The sequence below is a fragment of the Apteryx rowi genome, unplaced genomic scaffold (genome assembly GCF_003343035.1).
Source record: "Apteryx rowi isolate R43461 unplaced genomic scaffold, aptRow1 scaffold_1245, whole genome shotgun sequence".
Lineage (NCBI taxonomy): Eukaryota > Metazoa > Chordata > Aves > Apterygiformes > Apterygidae > Apteryx > Apteryx rowi.
This window is the reverse complement of record NW_020447470.1, coordinates 30,031-41,046: the sequence shown is the minus strand read 5'-3', so window position 1 is coordinate 41,046 and position 11,016 is coordinate 30,031. Positions and strand designations below refer to the sequence as shown.

The window sequence follows — 11,016 nt, the reverse complement described above, 5'->3', positions numbered from 1 at the left end:
GCTAAAGGCAAAGGCTAAAGGCAAAGGCTAAAGGCAAAGGCTAAAGGCAGGGGTAGGGTTCGGCAAAGGCAAATGGCAAAGGCAAAGGCTAAGGCAGGGTCAGGGTTAGGGTCAGGGTTAGGGTCAGGGTTAGGGTCAGGGTTAGGGTCAGGGTTAGGGTTCAGCACAGGAAAAGGCACTTCAGGGTTAAGGTTAGGCTTAGGGTTGGGGTTACATTTAGTGTTAGGGTTTGGCAAAGGCATTCAGGTTTAGGAGTAGGGTTAGGGTTAGGTGAAGGGTTAGGCAAAGGCAAAGGCAAAGGCAGTTAGGGTTACAGTTAGGCTTAGGTTTAGGGTTAGGTTTAGGGTTCGGCAAAGACAAAGGCAAAGGCAAAAGGCAAAGGCAAAAGGCCAGCGGGCAAAAGGCCAGCGGGCAAGGGCAAAAGGCAAAGGCGACACGGCTAAGGCGACACGGCTAAGGCTAAGGGATTTAGCATTAGGGTTAGGGATAGGCAAAGGCAAAGGCAAAGCCGAAGGCCAAGCCAAAGCCAAAGCCAAAGGCTAAGTCATTTAGGGTTAGGGTTAAGGTTAGGGTTAGAGTTCAGTAAAGGAAAAGGCAAAGGGAAAGTCAAAGTCAAAGGCGGTTAGGGTTACGGTTAAGGTTAGGTTTAGGCTTAGGTTTAGGGTTAGGCTTTGGGTTTGGCAAAGACAAAGGCAAAGGCTGTGGCAAAGGCAAAGGCTAAGCCTAACACAAAAGCAAAGGCAAAGGCGGTTAGGGTTAGGGTTAGGACTGGTGTTCAGCAAAGGCAAAAGCATTTCGGGTTAGGGTTCAGGCTAGGGTTAGAGTTAGGGATTGGCAAAGGCATTTAGGGTTAGGATTAAGGTTAGGGCCAGGGTTAGGTTTGAGCAAAGGCAAAGGCGTTTAGCGTTATGGTTAGGGTTAGGGTTTGGCAAAGGCAAAGGCATTTGGTGTTAGGATTAGGGTTCGGTAAAGCCAAAGCCAAAGGAAAGGCAAAGCCAAAGCCAGAGCCAAAGCCAAAGCCATTTAGGGTTAGGGTTAGGGATAGGGTTCAGAAAAGGCACAGGCTAAGGCAAAGGCCAAGGCTAAGGCTAAGGCAAAGGAAAACGCAAAGGCAAAGGCATTTAGGGTTAGGGGTAGGGGTAGGGGTAGGGTTAGCATTTGGCAAAGTAAAAAGGCTAAGGCAAAGTAAAAAGGCTAAGGCAAAGGTTCAGGCAAAGGCAAAAGGCAAAGGGAAAACATAAAATGCATTTAGGTTAGGGTTACGGTTACGCATTTGGCAAAGTAAAAAGACTAAGGCAAAGGTTCTGGCAAAGATTTAGGCAAAGCCAAAAGGCCAAAGGGCAAAGCCAAAGGCCAAAGAGCAAAGCCAAAGGCCAAAGGGCACACGGCAAAAGGCGACACGGCAAAAGGCGACACGGCAAAAGGCGACACGGCAAAAGGCGACACGGCTAAGGCTAAGGGATTTAGCATTAGGGTTAGTAATAGGCAAAGGCAAAGCCAAAGGCAAAGCTGAAGGCCAAGCCAAAGCCAAAGCAAAAGGCTAAGTCATTTAGGGTTAGGGTTAAGGTTAGGGTTAGAGTTCACTAAAGGCAAAGGCAAAGGGAAAGCCAAAGGCAAAGCCAAAGCCAAAACCAAAGGGAAAAGCAAAGCCAAAGCCAGAGCCAAAGGCAAAGGCATTTAGGGTTAGGGTTCGGTAAAGGCAAAGGCAAAGGCATTTAGGGTTAGGGTTAAGGTTAGGGTTAGAGTTCACTAAAGGCAAAGGCAAAGGCAACACCAAAGGCAAAGGCAAAGCCAAAAACAAAGGGAAAGGCAAAGCCAGAGCCAAAGGCAAAGGCATTTAGGGTTAGGGTTAGGGTTCGGTAAAGGCAAAGGAAAAGGCAAAGGCAAAGGCAACGCCAAAGCCAAAATTAAAGGAAAAGGCAAAACCTAAGCCAAAGCCAAAGCCAAAGCCAAAGGCAAAGACATTTAGGGTTAGGGTTAGAGATAGGTTTCGGAAAAGGCACAGGCTAAGGCAAAGGAAAACACAAAGGCAAATGCAAAGGCATTTAGGGGGAGGGGGAGGGTTAGCATTTGGCAAAGTAAAAAGACTAAGGCAAAGGTTCCGGCAAGGGTTCGGGCAAAGACAAAGGCAAGAGGAAAGGCAAAAGGCAAAGAGAAAAGGCAAAATGCATTTACGTTAGGGTTCAGCAAAGGCCAAAGGGCAAAGTGCCAAAGGGCAAAAGGCCAAAGACAGTTAGGGTTACGGTTACTGTTAGGGTTAGGTTTAGGCTTAGGTTTAGGGTTAGGCTTTGGTTTCGGCAAAGACAAAGGCAAATGCTGCGGCAAAGGCAAAGGCTAAGCCTAATGCAAAAGCAAAGGCAAAGGCGGTTAGGGTTAGGGTTAGGATTGGTGTTCGGCAAAGGCAAAAGCATTTCGGGTTAGGGTTAGGGCTAGGGTTAGAGTTAGGGATCGGCAGAGGCAAAGGCATTTAGGGTTAGGATTAAGGTTAGGGCCAGGGTTAGGTTTGAGCAAAGGCAAAGGCATTTAGCATTAGGGTTAGGGTTCAGCGAAGGGCTAAAGGCAAAGGGCTAAAGGCAAAGGGCTAAAGGCTAAAGGCATTTAGGGTTAGCCTTAGGCTTAGGGTTGGGGTTACGTTTAGTGTTAGGGTTTGGCAAAGGCAAAGGCAAAGGCATTTAGGTTTAGGAATAGGGTTAGGCTTAGGGTTCGGCCAAGGCAAAGGCAAAGACAATAGCAAAGGCAAAGGCTAAGCCTAACACAAAAGCAAAGGCAAAGGCAGTTAGGGTTAGGGTTAGGATTGGTGTTCAGCAAAGGCAAAGGCATTTGGGATTAGGTTCAGGTTATGGTTAGAGTTAGGGATTGGCGAAGACAAAGGCAAAGGCATTTGGGGTTAGGGTTACGGTTAGAGTTAGTGATTGGCAAAGGCAATGGCAAAGGTAAAGGCATCTAGTGTCAGGGTGAGGCTTAGGCTGAGGCAGAGGCACATGCAGAGGTATCTAGGGTTAGGCAGAGGTAGATGCAACTAAGGTTCATGTTCAGGTTAGGGTTAGGGTTCTGGTTAGGGTGAGGCAGAGGCAGAGACATCTAGGTTTAGACAGAGCTTGGGGAATCTAGGGTTCAAGTTCGGGTTAGGGTGAGGCAGAGGCAGAGGCAGAGGCATATTGGGTTAGGGTCAGAGAGAGGTAGAGGCAGAGACATCTAGGGTTAGGGATAGGGTTTCGGTTAAGGTTAGGGTTAGAGTTAGGCTGAGCCAGAGGCATCTTAGGGTTCGGGTTAGGGTGAGGCAGAGGCAGAGGCATGTAGGCTTCCAATTCAGTTTTGGATTCGGGCAAGCGTTAGGTGAGACGGAGGCTGAGGCATCTAGGGCTAGGCAAAGGCCGAGGAACAGGCAGAGGCATCTAGGGTTCGGGTTAGGGTGAGGCAGAGGGAGAGGGAGAGGCATCTAGGGTTTGGGTGAGGGTTAGGCAGAGGCAGAAGCATCTAGGGCTGGGACTCGGGTTGTGTAAGGGCTGGGGCAAGGGCATCTAGGTTTAGGCAGAGGCATGTAGGGCTGGGGCTAGGGCTGGGGCATCTGTGGTTAGGCAGAGGCAGAGGCATCTAGGGTTGGGGTAAGGGTTGGGGAAAGGGTTGGGAAGAGGCATCTAGGGCTGGGGCTAGAGCTAGGATTGGGCAAAGGCAAGGGCTAGGGCTGGGGTTGGGGCATCTTGGGTTAAGGCAGAGGCAAAGGCATCTAGGGTTAAGTCTAGAGTTAAGGCTGGGGCAAAGGGTTATGGTTAGGCTAAGGAAGGGCAGAGTCAAGGGCAGGGTCAAGGGGCAGCAGCAAGGGGCTTGGGTTGGGCAGGGGCTAGGGCAAGGGTGAGGGCAGAGGCAGAGGCATCTAGGGTTAGGCAGAGGCATCTAGGGCTAGGGCTGGGGCATCTACGGTTAGGCAGATGCAGAGGCATCTAGGATTGGGGTAAAGGGCTGAGGGCAAAGGGCTGGGGCAAGGGCTAGGGTTGGGCAGGGGCTGCGACAAGGGCTGCAGCAAGGACATCTAGGGTTAGGCAGAAGCAAGGGCATGTAGGGTTGGGGCTAGGGTTAGGGCAAAAGGCAGGGCAAAGGGTGTGGCAAAGGGCAGGGCAAAAGTTTAGGGCTGGCCTAGGGAAGGGCATGGGCAGGGGAAAGGGCATCTAGAGTTAGGGCAAGGGGCTGGGGGCAAAGGGTTAGGGCTGGGCTAGGCAAAGGCAAGGGCTGGGGCAAGGGCTGGGGCAGCGGCAAAGGCAGTGGCAAAAGCAGCAGCAAAGGCAGCAGCAAAGGCAACGGTTGGGCAAGGGCTAGGGTTGGGCAGGGGCACCTAGGGTTAGGGCTAGAGCTGGGGCAATGGACTGAGGCAAGAGGCTGGGGCATCTAGGGTTAGGACAAGGGGCTGGGGGCAAAGGGTTAGGGAAAGGCAAGAGGTGGGGAAAGGGCTGGGGTTAGACAAGGGCATCTAGGGTTAGGGCTAGACCTGGGGCAAGGGGCTGGGGCAAGGGACTGGGGCATCTAGGATTAGGGCAAAGGGCTGGGGGCAAAGGGTAGGGAAGGGCAGGGGCACCTAGGTTTAGGGCTAGAGCTGGGGCAAGGGCCTGGGGCTAGAGGCAAATGGTTAGAGTTAGGCTAGGGAAGGGCTAGGGCTAGAGCAGAGGCATCTAGGGCTGGGGCATCTAGGGTGAGGGCATCGCAAGGGCAGGGGCATGGGCATCTAGGGCAGGGGCTGGGCAGGGGCATCTAGGGCAGGGGCTGGGCAAGGGCAGAGGCATTAGGCATCTAGTGCGGAGGCATCTAGGGCTGGGGTCAGGCAAGGACAGAGGCATGGGCATCTAGGGTGGCAGCATCACAAGGGCAGAGGCATGTGCATCTAGGGCAGGGGCCTCTAGGGCGGGGGCTGGGCAAGGGCAGAGACATAGGCATCTAGGGCAGGGGCATCTAGGGCAGGGGCTGAGAAAGGGCTGAGGCATGGGTATCTAGGGCTGGGGCTGGGCAGGGGCATTGCAAGGGCAGGGGCCTCTAGGGCGGGGGTTGGGCAAGGGCAGAGGCATGGGCATCTAGGGCTGGGACATCGTAAATGGCAGTGGCACAGGCATCTAGGGCAGGGACCTCTAGGGCAGAGGTTGGGCAAGGGCAGAGGCACAGGCATCCAGGGCAGGGGCATCTAGGGCTGGGGTTGGGCGGAGGCATCGCAAGGGCAGAGGCATGGGCATCTAGGGCAGGGGCATCTAGGGCGGCTGTTGGGCAAGGCAAGGGGCATCTAGGGTGGGGGCATCTAGGGCTGGGGTTGGGCAAKGGCAGAGGCATGGGCATCTAGGGCGGGGGCATCTAGGGCTGGGGCTGGGCAAGGGCAGAGGCATGGGCATCTAGGGCAGGGGCACCTAGGGCTGGGCAAGGGCAGAGGCATAGGCATTTAAGGTGGGGGCACGTAGGGCGGGGGCATCTAGGGTGGGGGTCAGGCAAGGGCAGTGGCATGGGCCTCTTGAAGGGGGCATCTAGGGCGGGGGCTGGGCAAGGGCAGGCGCATCTAGGGCAGGAGCATCTAGGGAGGAGGTTGGGCAAGGGTGGGGGCATCTAGGGCAGGGGCATCTAGGGCAGGGGCAGGGCAAAGGCAGAGGCATGGGCATCTAGGGTGGGGGCATCACAAGGGCAGAGGCATGGGCATCTAAGGCAGCGGCATCTAGGGCAGAGGCTGGGCAAGGGTAGGGGCAGGGGCAACTAGGGTGGGGGCTGGGCAATGGCAGAGGCATGGGCATCTAGGACAGGGGTTGGACAAGGGCACAGGCATGGGCATCTAGAGCAGGCGTTAGGCAAGGGCACAGGCATGGGCATCTAGGATGGGAGCATCTAGGGTGGGGGCATGGGCATCTAGGGCTGGGGTTGGGCAATGGCAGAGGCATGGGCATCTAGGGCAGGGGTAAGGCAAGGACAGAGGCATGGGCATCTAGGGTGGCAGTATCGCAAGGGCAGAGGCATGGGCATCTAGGGCTGGGGGCATCACAAGGGGAGAGGCAGGGGCATTTAGGGTGGGGGCTGGGCAAGGGCAGGGGCATCTAGGGTGGGGGCAGGGCAAAGGCAGAGGCATGGGCCTCTAGGGTGGGGGCATCGCAAGGGCAGAGGCATGGGCATCTAGGGCGGGGCCAAACATCAAGGGGCCAGCGCTAGTACAGAAGGCAAGGTTTGAGACCTGGGCTTAGAAGGATTCCTATCTGAATTGTACAGCATATAGTCCTTGAGAAGGCAATGACATTAATATCAAGACACAAAAAAACCAACAACTAGTAACAAAAAACAAAAATCAAAAGAATCGCACTGGTATTAATTTTATTTTGAATGATACCCTCAGATAATATATGTTGTTAGATTAGCGGACTGCCTACATTTTAGCTTTTATGTTACCTGCTACATTTTGAACTTAGTAATTCTGTAAAAGCTTTTCAAAAATTGCATTGCTAGGTAACACTTACCAAATATCCCAATAGTTCTTCTTGGCTAGTAAATTCTTCAGGATTTCCTGTAACTTCTTGCTGTTTAAGATTTAAAAAAAAAAATCCAGAGATCTATTACGTGCACTCTTTACATAACAGAAACTGATAAGTAATTATTATTATGGCTATTCTAGTTTCTTGCTCTAAATAGATTGCATGTGCTTGTACCGAAATATCAATTTTTTTTAAACATGATTTTACTAGTCTTTACAGAAGTTATGTAAAAATTTTGAGAAAAAACACACCAGAATTAGAATACATTACAAAAAAAAAGGGGGGGGGGAAGTAAAGTATTTTGTTATTAGAAGTTCTGCTTAATAACTTGTAGCTCATTTATTGCCAATAAATACTGTTAATAACTTGAATAAGCAAAAGCAAATGTCAAAATATTGCCAATCATATATTAATTTTTTCCTCAACTATTTGTACACTGGAACAACCCAATAACAGAGTAAATATTCACCTCCACTTCCTCGTTTCCTTCCTGCAATTGTATATTGGTCTCACACCTTAAGATTAAAAAAAAATATATATATATATATATATATATATATATAAATATAAAATACATACACAGAGTATTTAGTTGTTTGATTTATCAGAAATATGTGGCCAGTCAATAACTGACAATCAGTTTATGTTACAGATAGGCTACAGTGCTGAACTATTCTCTGAAATGTCACATATTTCTTTGAAGCAATCCCAGCGGTCCTGGACATCCTCATAAAATTGATTTGAACTTTTTAGTGCAATTAGCAAGTGCTTACATGCTAAACCCCAGAACTAAAAAAGTTTGGCATAGGTAGTAAAAGCTGTAAACTTTCTATATACACTGTAGAAAGACAAGTCCCCATAATTACAGTATGACTTTTATAAGCACTTCACAAATTTGCCTTTACAAAAACTCAGTTATAAAAAGAAGTGTTTTATAATGTAGCCCCAGATATTCATACGGCTAAAAGTTACTTACCCATATTTTTGCTGTTCTGCAATTACAACTATAATAATGCCTTCCATCCTTTTACAAGCCCAGGAACCATCACAAAAAATAATGAGACACGCTGCATCAACCCAGAGAGTGGTTTCTTATAAGCAATCAACACCATATGATAGCCAAGCCTAAGTCACTTCTTTCCTGAAATCTTAGGAGTCAAATGCGTAGAAAAAGCAGATGATGTAGTTAATAAACTCCAAATAAAATAACTTACACCTACAGATGACTGTCTGCAGAATTTCACTACAAAGAAATTAACAATAATTAGAAATTCTCAGACAGATGTTGCAGAATCTTTAAGTGGAAACATCATTTGACTTCTGGCTGTCAGAGGAGAATCCAATCTTATTCCTTTTAAGAAACCTGAGAGAAATGAATTCAATGTATGAAGTCTCACAAAAACAGAGTAAAGGAAAAAGCTGAAATCCTATTTTGGTAACTATAACCTCCAAATCAGTCTCTCACTGGAACACCTGGCTATTCATAGGTTACCCAGGATCTAACCAACAACTGGCTTAAAAAAAAACTAGTGACTTTTTTAAAGGATGCTGCTCTTAAGACCTATAGCACAGGACTACACAGTGAGGATCAGTTTCAAGCAGAATTAGACAGCAGCATTCTGTCTACCATCTGGATGAAGATGTTTAAGCTTTGATTAATTCTTTATGTTCAGTGCTTTCATAAACTAGTTCACTCTTCAGATTAAAAACTGTTACACTTATTTGAAAGTCAGACAAATTAAGCAAACATTAAGATTCATAAGCCTGGACTTGAATCTGGTTTCAACTAATCCATCTGCTAATGGTTGCTCCATAGAGAGGTTAGAAGTCCTATTTCAGGAAGAAGAAAATTGCTTCTTTTACTCAGTAACAGTAAACAAGCAAAAGATATTAGCTCTTCATATCTGACAGAAATACAGCTGAGTTGAAGTTAAAACATTCCAAGAGAATGTCATTAGAACAATATCAAAGAACTAACTGCTGGAACAGTCTTATGTTTGGCCTGATGCATGTATAGTCCACATCAAATGATTTGCTGTGGTTTCTGGTGTTGCACGAATGACTGATTCTGAAGACATTTCCTCACACACCAGCTGATTTAACACAGTTAAACACAGAGCAAAACCTGAGGTCACTTTACAGCAGGTTTTCTGTTGATGAGAGAAGCTTACAGGCAAGAATAATTTCAGAAGACAAGCATTTTACTATTGCAGGACACATCTCTTTCTCACAGCACTCTCTATGCAAATCCAATATAGACAGTCATCACCGCAACATTTTTCTTAGAAACGTTAAAAAAAAAAAAAGAAAAAACTTTAAATTTACTCAGAGTTGTTGCCTGCGCTGCTTTCTTCAGTCTTGTTGCCTTTGCTACTTTCAATAACCTTATTAGCTTCAACTTTCTCATCTGGCTTTGCCTGCTCACTTTGACTTTTCTCCTCCTTTTGAACATTCTTTTCATCTGAAACAACAGAAAAGGTGTATTTGGTAACAGTTTTACAATATTTTATTTCAAAAGTGTTCTTTTCTTAGAATTTTTTTGAAAGACACCAGAAATACATCCTGATGATGAAAGTATAGTATCTTTAAGAAATAAAATAAAAACTTAATATAAATATCAAAAATTTCGTTCAGCCATAAAGCACAATATATTTTCTGATCAGAAATATTCTGAATGAAAATAATTATAATGCATTTAGATTGAACCCTCATTTCTCCTTTGACTTTAAGCCTACAGCCAAGCAGTAACTTTTTGATGTTTCTTCATGTACACGATGTTCACTCAAAAAAAAAAAAAAAAAATCAATCCAGAATCTATCTGGTCCTTTAATCATTGCATCTTTTCTATTCCTTTGTGTGCCCTAAACAAAAAGTCTGGCAAAAGGTCTCCCTATTTTTTCCTGCCACAGAAGAGTGACTTACATGCCCAAACACTCTCTGTGCTCCTTCACCCAGTAATATTTGCACCATAAACTTCTACTTTGAATCTTGTCTTGTTTATGTTCTAAAATATCTGGCTATAGCAACAGTGTAATTTTTAAATAAATCTGGACAGTTTTCTTTGCAAAAATTAGGAACATTCTTTTACCCCCCCACAGACCCAAACCCATCCACACACTCTGCAAATATGCTGAACATGCCTATAGAAGTTATAAACACACACGTAGAGTAAATATTAATTAATATAACAGTAAAAGTTAAAAAAAAAAACCCTACTGTTCTTTTTCTCTTACCTTGCTTAGAGTCTGGCATTTGTTCGTCCATATTTTCACCATCTGCTTTTTCTTCACTACTAACTGATGTATCCACATGCTGAACTTTAGCTTTTGAAGGGCTGCCATCTGCATTTGGATCTAGTGAACATGCTTGATATGTAGCAAAACTGGCATTTCTTCACAAAGAAGGTTAAAAAAAAATTTATAGGGGTTCCTAAACTGCACTTGAAAAAATTTAACTAGCTCTGTTTCTCTGCATTATTAGTTCCAAACATTAAGAATAATTCAAAAATATTATGCAACTACATATTTAATGGCAACTACAGATTAATATGAGAAGCTTTAAATATTTTATACTCTGGTATTGGTCAAATATATATATGAATTTCTTTCTGAAAAGATGTAAATATTAAAAATTTAGCAGAATGCTGCATAGCCTTATGCAAAATTAGATATATTAACCAAAAGCTCACAGTGAATAAACCTAATTTGAATAAATTCAACTTGTTTCAAAACACCTTCCTAGATTCAAAATGGTAATCTTTCCTATTCAAAGCATGACACTGCTAATCTAGATAATTACAAAAATAATCTTCTCAGTACTTCTATTGAGCTATTTTAAAATACAGTTTACATATAAACTGCAGTAAAATTAAGCGTGTTAGTTTTAATTCATATCTCTACTTCCATGCAACTGTGAGAATGTCCTGTTGCAATGTTTAGCCATTTCCTAAATAAGCATGCAGTTGCAGTGTCTGTCCATCTGGATGACATACAAGTGTGAAAGATTAAACATCGGAGAAGTTTCACAGATACTACATTCCTACAACTTTATGAGAACCAATGGCTGGTAAAACAGGAACAAGTTTTCTTTCACAGATAAGAGCTGTAGCTGCACTTCAAGTACTCCACCTGTCTTTCTAGACTGCAAATTAAATGTACGCACGGAGCTTCAACAACATATCTGCTCCTTTTGCCCAGTTCACCAGAAGGCAGATGAGTAGCTGGCACTGCAGGGACTACAGTCAATAATCAGATAAAAAGAAATTTTAGGTAAGGAATTCTGGGAAGTAAAGAGGGCTTAGAAGTACTGTGGATGAGAGAGGGACTGGGATGGAAAGAGGGAGAGGGAATATAAACCCATAAAAAAAAGAAAAGAAAAAAAACAGGTCTCTAGTTCTGTTGCTTATGGAAAAACTCTTTCATCTATCAAATTTTTAACAGGAAACTTACAAAACGAAGCTCAAAACTTAAGCAAATGGTATAATTACTGACCAAATCTTTCAATTTGCCCTTAAATCAAGCTGCCCTAGGTC

At 45.5% G+C, this 11,016-nt stretch overlaps 1 protein-coding gene across 7 annotated transcripts in view; it reads right to left on the bottom strand.

Annotated features, from left to right (window-relative positions):
* Nucleotides 1-11,016, bottom strand: part of LOC112960934 — a 48,013-nt gene that overhangs the window by 24,355 nt on the left and 12,642 nt on the right. For 6 of the 7 annotated variants that reach the window (XR_003251891.1, XM_026055641.1, XM_026055642.1 and 3 more), the window contains exons 10-14: nt 10,647-10,719; nt 9,719-9,876; nt 8,811-8,946; nt 6,955-7,000; nt 6,471-6,530 (exon numbers count right to left, since the gene is read on the bottom strand). Coding sequence is in view for 6 of the 7 variants with exons in the window: in XM_026055641.1 (XP_025911426.1) it covers nt 6,471-6,530; nt 6,955-7,000; nt 8,811-8,946; nt 9,719-9,876; nt 10,647-10,719 (473 nt within the window). In the remaining variant the exon portion in view is untranslated. The remainder of the gene's footprint in view (nt 1-6,470; nt 6,531-6,954; nt 7,001-8,810; nt 8,947-9,718; nt 9,877-10,646; nt 10,720-11,016) is intronic. The other variant, XM_026055644.1, reaches the window with a different exon arrangement.